We start from the raw sequence: 13,408 nt of genomic DNA on the forward strand, positions 1-13,408 counted from the left end.
TCTCTACCGCCTGTGATCCACAGAATCGATTGGCAAAGTGAAGTCAAGTGGGATGGCTTAACTCGCATTCAATTGGCCAATGCGTTCTCGCGTCCACTAAATAACTACCGTAACGATCGCAGTAGCTGCGGCGCTTATAATTAAGGTGTCCCGCTAGATTTGGAATCAAAACGTTCGGTTTGGTCTGTAGCTCCTGGTCCGTATGGGACAGCTTCTGGGTCCGGACCGCGGTCCGCCTGTTAGTGACCCCTGCTCTAGTGTTTAAGCTGTTGTAAAAATGCAATTTCCCCATTGTGGGACTAATAAAGGTTTTCTCATCTTATCTTAAATACTCACTTCCCTTAGCATAAGGGTGCTAGCTGGACTAGTCAGGATCATTGTGTGCCTTAAATTTGCCTGCCAACTCTACATCCATCTTAAAATCCATCTAGGTGGTTTTATGTGAGGCAACCTGTGGTGTCCTGTAACATAATGTGCAGGGGGCAGGATCACACAGGTCCAGACAGAAACAGAAAGTCAGTCATGGAAACAAACATTTCAAATTAGAGTTTACAGGCTGCACCGTTGTTGTCTGACAAGGTAATATTTTTTGGTAATTAATTGTTTAGTATAGTAAATATGTTGTATATTGTTCCTTTAAAAATGACAAATCCACTTCCAACCATTCAAATAATGACCAGATCAGATAGACCAAAACTATATTTTTAACTCCCTTACAATCAGTTGGTCACCTGCAGGGTAGTAAATCAATTACCAAAAGTATATCACAATTACCGCTATCTATCCTAACAAAAGATACATTCAAAAGGACAAACTATACTGTGTTAGAAAGCAGGAAAGCTCACGATTCAGATTACATTAATCAATTAACCTAATTAATTTTCAGCAAATTTTTATCTATTATTACTTTTGTCAGTTTCAAATTATTTCCATAACCATTGGGGGTTTTTCATTCATTAACTGAGTGGTACCAACAATTTTGTCCATGTGTGTACTTCAGTGTATTTAGAATACACGACACCTGTGTACAGTTTTTCTAATAAAACAACCAAATGTGAAAATTATGTTAACTGTTATGCCACCACTTTACTAAAATGATGGACTTATCATAGCTTTTTGAGAATATGTATGCATCACTAAAAATGTATTCTTCAGAATTGTCTTGTAGTAGACAGAGGGATGTTTTCATCAAACTATAAAATGTACCAACATATTATATAAAAGAAATGCATTGTCTGGACCTTGACTAGGGGGGAATTGAATTGAAACAAGTGACCAGGCACTTGTTTCAATTAAATGTGCTGGTGTACAGAGGCAAAATGCCAAAAACGTATTGTTTATGGACCTAATTGTACAAAACTTTGACCCTTATTTTAATTATTTCTCAAACAAATCTCCTATACTTGGACATGTATGCCCAGTATTGTCTAAAATACATTGTACTGTTTTTGTTGTTGTTTGTTTGTTTTACTAAGATCTTATGGGTTTTATTAACTTTTAAGATACTTGTATACTTAAAGTAAAGACTAATAACTGTCACTACAATGTGGAGTATATATACTTTTTAGTGTATGTACTCCAACCACATTTTACTTTTTGTATTGATTTAATACTTATTTATACACTGTGATAATACTACAGTCTTAATATTTCGACAGTTATTGTAAAAAGGTGCTTTTACTTCCAACACTGTGACTTGTTCAAGTTGGAGCTGAGAAGGCCTCAGTACTGTGGGGACTTCTGCTGCCTGCAGCACAGCCTTAATTAATGGCCCATCGAGGGGAGGCCACGCCCCCTTGCAACTGAAGGGGTTTGCTCCATCTTAAAATCCATCTGAGCTCTAATCTAGGTGGTTTTATGTGACCTGTGAGCCAGAGGTCTTGCTGCTTGATAGGGGATCACATGCTTCAAATGTATTTCACTCATTAAAATAGAAATCAATTTCAAACTTTTCTGAAATACAACACATGGTACAGTTTTTCTAATAAAACAACCAAAGGCTAGGGGGGAATTGAATTGAAACAAGTGTCCAGGCACTTGTTTCAATTCAATGTGCTGGTGTACAGAGTCCAAATGCCAAAAACGTATTGTTTATGGACCTAATTGTACAAAACTTTGACCCTTATTTTAATTATTTCTCAAACAAATCTCCTATACTTGGACATGTATGCCCAGTATTGTCTAAAATACATTGTACTGTTTTTTTACAATGTGGAGTATATTTACTTTTTATTGTATGTACTCCAACCACATTTTACTTTTTGTATTGACTTGATACGTATTTATACACTGTGGTAATACTACAGTCTTAATATTTCGACAGTTATTGTAAAAAGGTGCTGTGACTTGTTCAAGTTGGAGCTGAGAAGGCCTCAGTACTGTGGGGACTTCTGCTGCCTGCAGCACAGCCTTAATTAATGGCCCATCGAGGGGAGGCCACGCCCCCTTGCAACTGAAGGGGTTTGCTCCATCTGAGCTCTAATCTAGGTGGTTTTATGTGACCTGTGAGCCAGAGGTCTTGCTGCTTGATAGGGGATCACATGCTTCAAATGTATTTCACTCATTAAAATAGAAATCAATTTCAAACTTTTCTGAAATACAACACATGGTACAGTTTTTCTAATAAAACAACCAAAGGCTAGGGGGGAATTGAATTGAAACAAGTGTCCAGGCACTTGTTTCAATTCAATGTGCTGGTGTACAGAGTCCAAATGCCAAAAACGTATTGTTTATGGACCTAATTGTACAAAACTTTGACCCTTATTTTAATTATTTCTCAAACAAATCTCCTATACTTGGACATGTATGCCCAGTATTGTCTAAAATACATTGTACTGTTTTTTTACAATGTGGAGTATATTTACTTTTTATTGTATGTACTCCAACCACATTTTACTTTTTGTATTGACTTGATACGTATTTATACACTGTGATAATACTACAGTCTAGTATTTCGACAGTTATTGTAAAAGGTGCTGTGACTTGTTCAAGTTGGAGCTGAGAAGGCCTCAGTACTGTGGGGACTTCTGCTGCCTGCAGCACAGCCTTAATTAATGGCCCATCGAGGGGAGGCCACGCCCCCTCGCACCTGCTCGGTGACCAGCTCACTGTGTCTGACTGAGCAGAGTCGAGTGGAGCACATGGAGAAGAGACTGGAGCGATTTAAACACCGGCTGGAGCGATTTAAACAGCGACTGGAGCGTTTGAAAAGTCACCACAACAGATGTGAACAGCGTTTTTCTCTACAGGTAAGGCTATTAAAAATGTTCTATTTTTTCATTTGAGCTGTCTGTGAAATAATTATATTTAGCCATGCTAAATTTTGCACTTTAGACTATTGTCAGGAATAGTTAAAGTTATAGGAACTAAATGCATTCTAATTTTAAAGTAGTATTATAGCCCTGCATTTTGCACGACCAAGTGTCTTTAATATAATACTAACAAATGCAGTGTTTGTGTTAAAGGTCAAGCTAACGTTACGTTAGCCGTTAGCTAAATTCGTACGGGTGGGGCACTATAGGCAGGAGACGTGTCAATGTTAATCACAAACGGTTAATAAAGTTATTCTGGAGCTTTACACTAGAACTACTGACTTTTCTGGCAGTGTGGTCAAATGACCAGCTCACTGTAGCTGGCCCCTGTAAACAGCTGCTTTTATTATGTAAAGGTCGGTCGGTAGCGGCACATGTCGGCGGTGGGGGGGTGGGGGTGGGTGTCGCTGCGTGCCTCCGTTCCTCTTATGGTGAGTCAGCGACCCCCCCGCTCCCCCCCCCCCCCCACACCGCCGACGTGTGCCGGTAACGACCGTCTTTACATAATAAAAGCAGCTGTTTACAGGGGCCAGGTGGTCATTTGACCACACTACTGCTAGTGTTAAAAGTTTTACATAACTTTTACACAGTGTCATCCATTTTGTGTAAAAAGCAGCAGAGGCTGCATCAGGTGAAAGGAAAGAAGGAAGGAAGGTGTTTGTTGTTGTTTTTTTGTTAGAGCGGCCATCTCCAAGTGAGGGTATGATTCTGTCAAATGTAACTGTTTGTGAATGTAAAAGTCAAAGAAAGCTAAAGCAGGTTAGACTGCAGTAAAGCCTTCCTATCTAATTAGATAGATGGAATTGGTCAATGTATTTTTCCTCATCTGCTCTGTGCATGAAACATCAATCAGATTAAATACCTAAATACCAATATATAACCATGGCAATCAAGTTATTATAGCTAATATTTTGTAACCAGATTAATATTATGAACTATTTCAGCAGTTTTAACTGGTAAAATATCTACTATAAAATGTATGTTAAATGTAGATGTTCGCCTTGTCAAATTGAAATTTGCTGTAATTAATCAATAATTTTGCAAGGAGAAAACATTACCAGTTATACCGGTAAAGTAGCATTATTTCTACTAATAAGGATAACTAGATGATTTGTAATTCTTTAAATATACCCACAAGAGTACAATTAAGCTAAATTTAGGCAGAAAAAATGGTTGAAATCGCTTTATGGCAAGAAGAAAATGATTTTTCTATTGGTCCCTTTATAATTAATGAGATTTGTATGGTTTGATGTTATATACATACTGCTGTGAAGTTGGGTGCCCACTTTACACATAACCAGAAGTCCATGGTCTGGTAAAAACACAAATTAAAGTATTACCTGTAAATCTATTTTAGTGGACTTGCAGGGGTATAACTAAAAATGACTGAATGCTTCATACAAGTCAAAGAGCAGGAAAAGATTGTACACTTTTTTTCTAATGAATGCAAAATAGATCATTATCTTTATTTTCTCTGGATGAGAATTAAATGTAATATAAAATGTTTAAAAGTATACTTCTCTTTATAGTGTTGAAGACATAACGTGGAATTATTTCTTTGTGGTGTCAGGTCCAGGAAGAGATGGATTTGAGGCTAACGCAGGTATGTGCCTTTGTGCAAAGTTTATACTGTCATGCCTTTTAAAATTTGGTAGTAGTTATAACGAAGGATTAATGCAGAATTTTGTGAAATCGAAATGTTAATGGATTGGTTTAATTGCAAGTTGCATGTAGGTTCAAATGCATGTGCACTATAGCTAGAGTATGTCGAGGTGAGTTACACTCAAGTAGACATGAAACGGTAGTTTTAGACCTTAAATAGAACGAAATTATAGCCATGATGATTTGTTTGTTTATAAATATGTTTTGGCTCAACTAAAGACCTATATTTGAGTTGAATTTAAATTTAAGAAAGGACATGCTTTCTTAGTTCTATGATCAGGACTGTTGTTCACAGCATTACCATTCACATTAAATTTAAATTAGTATTTTATAGTACAGAACATGACAAATCGATAACGTGTAACTAATTTCCCTTGCAGAAAAAGCTTGCATTAAAAAAAACGCTTACAGGTGTATAAAGTTCACATTAATCAAGTGCAAATGCCTAGAAAAAACACTCCACTACAAGTATCGTACATTTTATACTCAAGTACTTAATTTTACTTAAAATACAAAAGTAGAAGTACTCTAAACAGTGTAGAATTTGCTGCTGTCGATAACATAAATGTAGAGTCTGTTCCAGATCAGTTAAAATGTTAGAGTAACTAGTAACTATTGATGGTAAAATGTGATGTTACTTACAGACAGGAACAGGAACAGCAGTGAGTAACTGTGGAGCTGATGTAGTGACAGTTAATCCATAAATGATACATTTATATTGTACATTATAGTGCTTAGTAGCTTTTAGTACTTTACGAAGCTTTTATACCTGCAAAAAAGTACCTATTAACTAATGCTGTATAAGTAATGTAATGGGGTTAAAGTAACATAAAATGGCAATAGCTTAAGTACAAGTACCTTAAAATTGCATTTCACTATCAGTTTCTTACAAGAATATAACGGTGTTTTGGAATGTACAGTAAACTTATGTAAAAATGTAAATGTATATTAACGTTATTAACTTGCTATACAACTTTCATTTGACTTGAGTTTCTTTTAAAAAGTATTAGTTTAAAGTGTCTCACAGCTTTGCATGATTATGCTTTGTTTACAGATGGACAACATCTTTCAGGATTCTGATAGTTCTGAAATTAGCAGCAATTCAGGATCAGATGGTTTATACATTCCACTTGAAACTTATACAGTCTCAAGTGATGAATATGTAGAAACCTCAGATGCACAGGAAAGTAACAGTGAAGATGAACATCAAGAAATTTTAAGTGAAAATAATCACAAAAACAAAGGCATGTCTATTGGTAGCAAAAGAAAGAAGCTGACAACGTATTCATTATTTACCTTGCAGATATTGTTTTGGAATGTTTGCAAAGAGAAATTTGTGGAGACATCAATCTTCATGTAAAAAATTGTGTGTGGCAGATGACAATGTAAAGTCTAGATCATCAGTTCAGAGTTGTGCTGTGCGGCTGCTTTCAATAGCAGCTTCTTCCAGTGGATGTCAGGATATCATAAACAACATGAGACAGTATGGCGTGGCCTTGTACATCAGAACTGATTCTTTGATTCTTCATTTCAGAGTCCAGGAGTGAACTTGGGCAAGAGACCTTTGCAGAAAAAGAAAACTGGAAAACAGTTGAAAATGATGAAAGCAGGAGGTAAGTTATGACAATGACTCTTTAATATCAGTACTTTACTGTCTCTGTGTGGGCACAGTTACATGCTACGAATATGTTTTCCTTTTGGGGGGGAGATCCTCCCTCAAGTGGAGGAGTTTAAGTATCTCGGGGTCTTGTTCACGAGTGAGGGAAATAGGGAGCGTGAGATTGACAGACGGATTGGTGCATCGGCAGCAGTAATACGGTCGGTGTACCGGTCCGTCGTGGTGAAAAAGGAGCTGAGCCGAAAGGCAAAGCTCTCGATTTACCGGTCAGTCTACGTTCCTACCCTCACCTATGGTCATGAGCTTTGGGTCATGACCGAAAGGACAAGGTCGCGGATACAAGCGGCCGAAATGAGTTTCCTCCGCAGAGTGGCTGGGCGCACCCTTAGAGATAGGGTGAGGAGCTCAGTCACCCGGGAGGAGCTCGGAGTAGAGCCGCTGCTCCTCTGCATCGAGAGGGGCCAGTTGAGGTGGCTTGGGCATCTGTTTCGGATGCCCCCGGGACGCCTCGTAGGGAAGGTTTTCCGGTCCTGTCCCACCGGGAGGAGGCCCCGGGGAAGACCCAGGACACGTTGGAGGGACTATGTCTCTCGGCTGGCCTGGGAACGCCTCGGTGTCCCCCCGGAAGAGCTGGAGGAGGTGTCTAGGGAGAGGGAAGTCTGGGCATCTCTGCTAAAGCTGCTCCCCCCGCGACTCGGCCCCGGATAAGCGGAGGAAAATGGATGGAGGGATGTTTTTCTTTTGTACACAATATATGTTTGTCAGATTTGTTTTGGTTCTTGTTTTTCAGATGAGGGTTCTGATCTCTGCTCCCCCAAAAGCAAATCTCACGGCCATGGTGATGGCATTTATGATGCAGATGGTTAGTTTTGTTGTGTTTTATATTTTACATAATCGCTTGTCTTTTGGTAAATGACTATACATTTTCATACCACTACCAATCAGTCAAACATACAGTACTACTTAACTCTGAAGTGTGTACATTATAATAAAGGTTAAAATCATTTCCTTTTCTTATAGTACAATGTGAGCAGTTTGAATATGTTTTTCTTTTGTACACAATATATGTTTGTGTGTCACATTTGTTTTGGTTCTTGTCAAGATGATGATGATGGCATGATGGGACCATCTGATACAGATGGTTAGTAAATGTTTTGTTTTTGCATTTGAATTTTATAGAATCTCCTGTCTTAAGCACAGTACTAGTAACTTTCATGTGTGTACATTATAGTAAAGGTAAAAATCACTACCTTTTCTTATAGTACACTGTGAGCAGTTCAGACTGCTTTTGAGATACTGATATTTGTGTCTTTTGCTATTTTAGACCAGAGTCCAGAAGTAAAATTGGGCAAGAGACCCTTGCAGAAAAAGAAAACTGGAAAACGGATGAAAATGATGAAAGCAGGAGGTAAGTTATGACAATAACTCTGAAGTATCAGTACTTTACTGTGGGCAGAGTTACATGCTTTGAATATGTTTTTCTTTTGTACACAATATATGTTTGTGTGACATATTTGTTTTGGTTCTTGTTTTTCAGATGAGGGTTCTGATCTCTGCTCCCCCAAAAGCAAATCTCACGGCCATAATGCTGGGACTTATGATACAGATGGTTAGTTTTGTTGTGTTTTTATATTTTACATATTTTACATAATTGCTTGTCTTTTGGTAAATGACTATACTATTTCATACCACTACCACTACTACTATCAGTTAAACGTACAGTACTACTCAACTCTGAAGTGTGTACATTATAATAAAGGTTAAAATCATTTCCTTTTCTTATAGTACAATGTGAGCAGTTCAAAATGCTTTTGAGACACTAATATTGGTTTCTTTTTTAGACCAGAGTCCAGGAATGGTGGAGAGACACTTGCTGAAAAAGAAAAAAAAAATTGGAAAGCAGTCGAAAATGGCGAAATCAGAAGGTAAGGTTGTTAACTCTATAAGGCCAATGGTATCATATTTGATACACAAAAATCTTTTGATTAAATAATTATCATAAACTTCTGATGTATCAAACATAATACATGAAAAATCTTACATTTTGAAATAATGTCTTAAAATGTTTTTTCAACAAAGTGTGCAATACACACTCCATTTTTAAAAAAAAAAATAGGATGTTGTAACTACTATTTACTGGACTGGGCTTTAAAGGGTTTACACACTATATCTCTCATAAAACCCATGCAGTCATCTCCTTAAGTACTGGAAAGACGAGGCTGATTTGTTAGTTTACTGTTATACACTGAAGACATTTGGGTTTAAGATGGATGTCAGATGGTAGTTCTAAATTTCTTCTCCTTCATTTTTCTCAAATGTTAAACTCTCTCTCTCTCACTTCTCCTCCAGTGTGACTTTTAACATTAGTTTAATGGCACTAGTCAGGTTGACTTCACTAACTGTGTGCCTGAAGTACTTTTCCTGATTGGCTGCACAAAGACCACAAAGTATGAATGCCAGAAATGTAAAATAAGTCTTCTCTCTCATTTATAGAGAAAAAATCATCAGCAAAGGGTAAAAGACCGTGGACTGAACCTGAAAGAAGAGCGGTTAAGAAGCACCTTGGAAGATTTATTGCTGAGGGAAGGGTACCAGGAAAGGAGCAGTGCATAACATGCCTAACTGAAGAAGAGGTGTTGGGGCAACGATCGTGGAAGGATGTGAAAAACTTTGTCAATAATAGAATTGTCACCCTAAATAAAAGGTCTGCTTCACAGCAATTGCAGTTATAAGTTAGCAGCTCTAGGAAGTGCGCAGCTTAGCAGTTCCAGGAATCATGAAACTTCCCAGTTTGAGGAGGTGCGCAGCTTCGCAGTTTCAGAAAGCACCCGCATCGTTACAGTTTCAAGAAAAATATGCGGTGTAGCACCAGAAAAGCAAACATTTGGTTGCAGTCAGGACAGTTACAGAAAAATTGCTTTGCAATTACACTATTTTGTAAAAGGGGCAGTGTAAATAAAGGTATTTGTGGATACTATTTGCACTCTCATGCAGTTTTGTGTTTGGCTAAAGTGTACATTTATTAGGTGCATTTATTACAAACACTGTGGTGACCTGGACTTGTAGTCAACAAAATATACACAAGCAAAAAAGATAATAAAATTGATAGTGTGAAAGCTCACCTGCAAGCTAATGAAAATAGGAACAGTAGTCAAAATTATCTAGCCAGAAATGTGCTCGATGGATTGCTTTCAAAAAGGTCCTCACTAAAGTGGTGAAATTCAAACTTAAATGCTGTGAATTTTCCAAAAGCTGAGGTGACAACTGAAATTAGGGAGCCACCTAGTGTTGTAATATAATATGCATTTGTTTCAAAGTGCAGCAGAAATGGTGGCCCTCACTTCCAATGCACAGTGTCCTGGAGCTCACTCTGCTGGCCATACAGGAATGTGTGTGTGTGTGTGTGTGTGTGTGTGTGTGTGTGTGTGTGTGTGTGTGTGTGTGTGTGACTGTGTGTCTGCGTGTGCTGACCTGCCTGACTTTGAATGTGTGTGTGTTTACATGTCTTGAGAGATTTATAGCAGTGAGCATGCAGGATTTAGAGGCATCTGCGTTCAGGTCACAAAGCATGAATAGCCCAGTGGCTGTGGTCCAGGCATCAGTCTGAGGTCGCCCCTATTAGGATACAAACCACACAGGCCCAACACCAGGCTTAACCAGCTGGAATACACACAAATATTAGGGAGACTTGGTCCTGCTTAGGAAATGTTGTGTAACCACTGTAATTGAGCTGAACTGAGCCGAGTACAGGTGAAAGCTTCTATTTTTTGTGATGTAACCTTCTCGATCTGCTTTTGACTTTAGTAGGAAATGCTTCTGAAGAAATTATTGTGCATCTATAGACACCTCCCTTGAAGGAAAAAACATTAAGACAAACGCCAACAGATCCACACTATTGATCCACACACTGCTTATAGGTTCTTGTGCACCTCAGCCACCTTGCAAAAACCCAACACGTTAAAACATATTACGCTGTGTCAGCACTTGATGGATTGTTTCCCATTGCAGGCATTGTGTGGTGCCGCTCACAGAGCGGTGTTGCGCCGAGCTTTGCCCAGTTCCATGTTGGCTTAGGTTTGACTGTGATGTTGGTTCAGTGTGTGTGGTATTATTTCAGGCCTTGTGTGGAGTGGTGGAGGGTATTGTGCTCTCTTCTCGGGGGTATTGTCTCGGCCTGACGTATGCGTGCTTGTTTATATTACAGGCTAGTTTGTCAGGATGGTGACAGTTTCGCGCTACGGGACCTCCACATTCTCATAGTCGTTCACCTCTGACCTCAGCTCTTTTCTCCAAAGCTATGGTAAAGTGTGAGTGTGTGGTAGAGAAACACAGGGTGAAAATGTGTGACTGTGTGTGTTGGGCTTGCAATGTTTGCTTCACTGTGTTTACTTAGAGTAGGAAAACACACTCCTCGCGTTGTTCGTGCACTAAATCTGGATACACACTTACCACAACACGTCATGTCTTCAGAAACTGTGAGACATCACTGTTGTGCTGTCTTACTTTCTTGGCAACTGTTCTGCAGCCATCTTGACTTCTTGTTTATTTCAAAGGCCACATTAAGTCACAGTAACACCTATTCAGCTGGACTGAAGTCAGAGGACAGACATGACAGCCAAAAACAGTGCACTTTTTTGGCTGCTTTGTCGTTAACTCTAACTCTGTTTATTCCTCGATGTTGTATTTGAGGAAAGTGAGTTTGTGAACACACATGCACCTGCATGTTCCTGTAGTAAAGATGTAAACACAGGTCTATAGGTCCTGCAGGTGCACCTGTATTCAAGGTTGTATTGTATTACTGTTCTTTTAGACAGTTATTACCAATGTAAACAGGCCAAGTAAAAACACATTTGAGTTATGCATGACGTAGTGATTGTGTTCATATCAAAGATAGTGTAAACACATGGTTGTAATTGTTACATTAGGATTTGTGCAACAGAGACGGACAAATAGTGTGTGTGGATATTGATGTGTACAAAGTGGTGGGCTGCCTGAAATAGGATGAAAGTTCACAAAATTACCTAAAAATACATCTGTGTGATGAAGATGATGATCTATTACTGGGGGATGAACGTAGTGTTGGCATGATTTTCACACTCTGCACCGCCTCCTTGTGTAAATATGTCACACTTGTCTATATATGCCTCTGTGTGTGTGTGTGTGTGTGTGTGTGTGTGTGTGGGTGGCTGTGTGGTAAGTGAAACCTGAACGTATTTATGTGTGTGTGTGTATGTGTTGAATGTGAGGCCAGTGTGGTTGGTATCTGTGTGTTCATTTGGTCACTTCAGATGTGTGTCTTGTTTTTTAACTAAAAGTAGACTCACGTGTCAAAGGGGAAATGCTGATGTTCCCTTTTTTTTTTTTTTGACTGTTTTAAGGCTCATGACTGAATAAAGAACGGAAACTTCAGCTCATAGATGCAATGCAAGTGCACTGTTGTTGTTGTTGTTGTTGCTGTTGTTGTATCCTTCTGATGCCCTCACACTTGCACTAAATGTCCCAACACAGTTATTGGAAGTGATACTGTTACATCGTGTTTTCATCCATCATACCTTGTGGTTCATAGGACCCCTGGGTTCAACCCAACCAGCCTGGAATGCTCTGACAGCACACAACCAACGACATGCACACTTGTATAGTATCTGTGTCTGTGTAGTTCATGTAAGCATGTTTAGCAAACTTTATTGAATTGTTTTGCAGGAGTCAGGGGAGTAGTATTCTGGAGGCCAGTCACTGAACACATGCTGTAGCCCATACACTTTTAAGGCAGGGGCTCTTTAAGCCGAGCTTCTGACTCATAAGCCCTGTAGGAAAATGCCAGTGTTGTTTGTAACAGTATCTACGGTTGTCCCCTCATTATTAAATCACTCCAGATGTTGGTTTTAGCCACTTTGATAACATTACAAACTCAGTCATCAATTTTAGTGAATACAGAGTTTGTGTTAGTGTTGTCATTCTGAGACCTCTCACTGGACGGTAGACAGGCTTTAATCTGATTGTACTGGAAAACAAGTTATCAAAAATATGCATGTGTATAGAAGCTAGGTCCTTTATGTGGTTTTGCAGCTTTCATAACATCAGATATAGTGGGTGAGTGAACAAAGCCTTCACCCGAGCATTTCAACCTGGACGTCTAGGCTTACTGTATTTCTACGCTAATGGTGATTAGAACTAAGAATTTTTAAGAATTAGCCCCTTGTTCAAAATACCAACTATAATCTAGGAGACCATCGAGCACATTAGTCAGAGATCTAAACAAGCAGAAATATTTAGGAACAATGTCGTCCATTGTAAGAAGAGCAGGAAAGAAAAAAATCCAGGGTTAGTTTAGGATGAGAGGCAAATGTGCAGGTATGGCGTTTGAAAGTAAGAGTAAATATGGGAAAGGACGGAGCAAAGAAAGCTTCTAAATGAAGAGATGTCAGATATTTGTCCAACTTTTAGTGAGCCTAGAAATAAAAGAATAGTGGGGCCAAACGCTGCTAAACTCTTGAGAGCAGCATTATCTAGGCCACGGGAAGATTTATGGTTGGAGAGGCAAAAACAACTTTTCCATCTGGTTCTTGAATTGTCTTTGCTGGCGTGTTGCCACACCTTTGTCTGTTTCTCTGTAGGTTTCTAGGCATCTAGTCATGTTGCAGTAAACACTCTTGAGGCCCCTAGGGAACCAGGCATGTAAAGATTGGCAGCTAGCCAATACAAAATATACACAGACCCTCGAGTCAGTCAGCTCGTTTCTTCTCCCTCCCTCTTTTTTTATTTACCCAGTGGCAATAAATTCCAGGTAAATATCAGTAATCCCTGAACTAATATCAAC

At 38.9% G+C, this 13,408-nt stretch overlaps 1 protein-coding gene across 1 annotated transcript; it reads left to right on the plus strand.

Moving 5' to 3' along the window:
- Positions 1-353: 353 nt before the first annotated feature.
- LOC113149726 lies at positions 354-10,015 on the plus strand. The gene is made up of 7 exons (XM_026341974.1): positions 354-1,849; positions 2,488-3,248; positions 4,882-4,914; positions 6,508-6,586; positions 8,129-8,200; positions 8,433-8,516; positions 9,085-10,015. The coding sequence occupies exons 2-7, from the start codon at positions 3,054-3,056 to the stop codon at positions 9,321-9,323; spliced, it is 702 nt and encodes a 233-aa protein (XP_026197759.1). The 5' UTR covers positions 354-1,849; positions 2,488-3,053; the 3' UTR covers positions 9,324-10,015.
- The last annotated feature ends 3,393 nt before the right edge of the window (positions 10,016-13,408 follow it).

The sequence above is a fragment of the Anabas testudineus genome, chromosome 24, assembly GCF_900324465.2.
Source record: "Anabas testudineus chromosome 24, fAnaTes1.2, whole genome shotgun sequence".
In the NCBI taxonomy this organism is placed as follows: domain Eukaryota; kingdom Metazoa; phylum Chordata; class Actinopteri; order Anabantiformes; family Anabantidae; genus Anabas; species Anabas testudineus.

Excerpts from the sequence above, each read along its gene's own strand:
- LOC113149726 (XM_026341974.1), top strand. The coding sequence starts at position 3,054 with ATGGCCCATCGAGGGGAGGCCACGCCCCCTCGCACCTGCTCGGTGACC. Across the intron at positions 8,201-8,432 it reads TGGGACTTATGATACAGATG|ACCAGAGTCCAGGAATGGTG; the intron begins GTTAGTTTTGTT and ends TTTCTTTTTTAG. Across the intron at positions 8,517-9,084 it reads GAAAATGGCGAAATCAGAAG|AGAAAAAATCATCAGCAAAG; the intron begins GTAAGGTTGTTA and ends TCTCATTTATAG.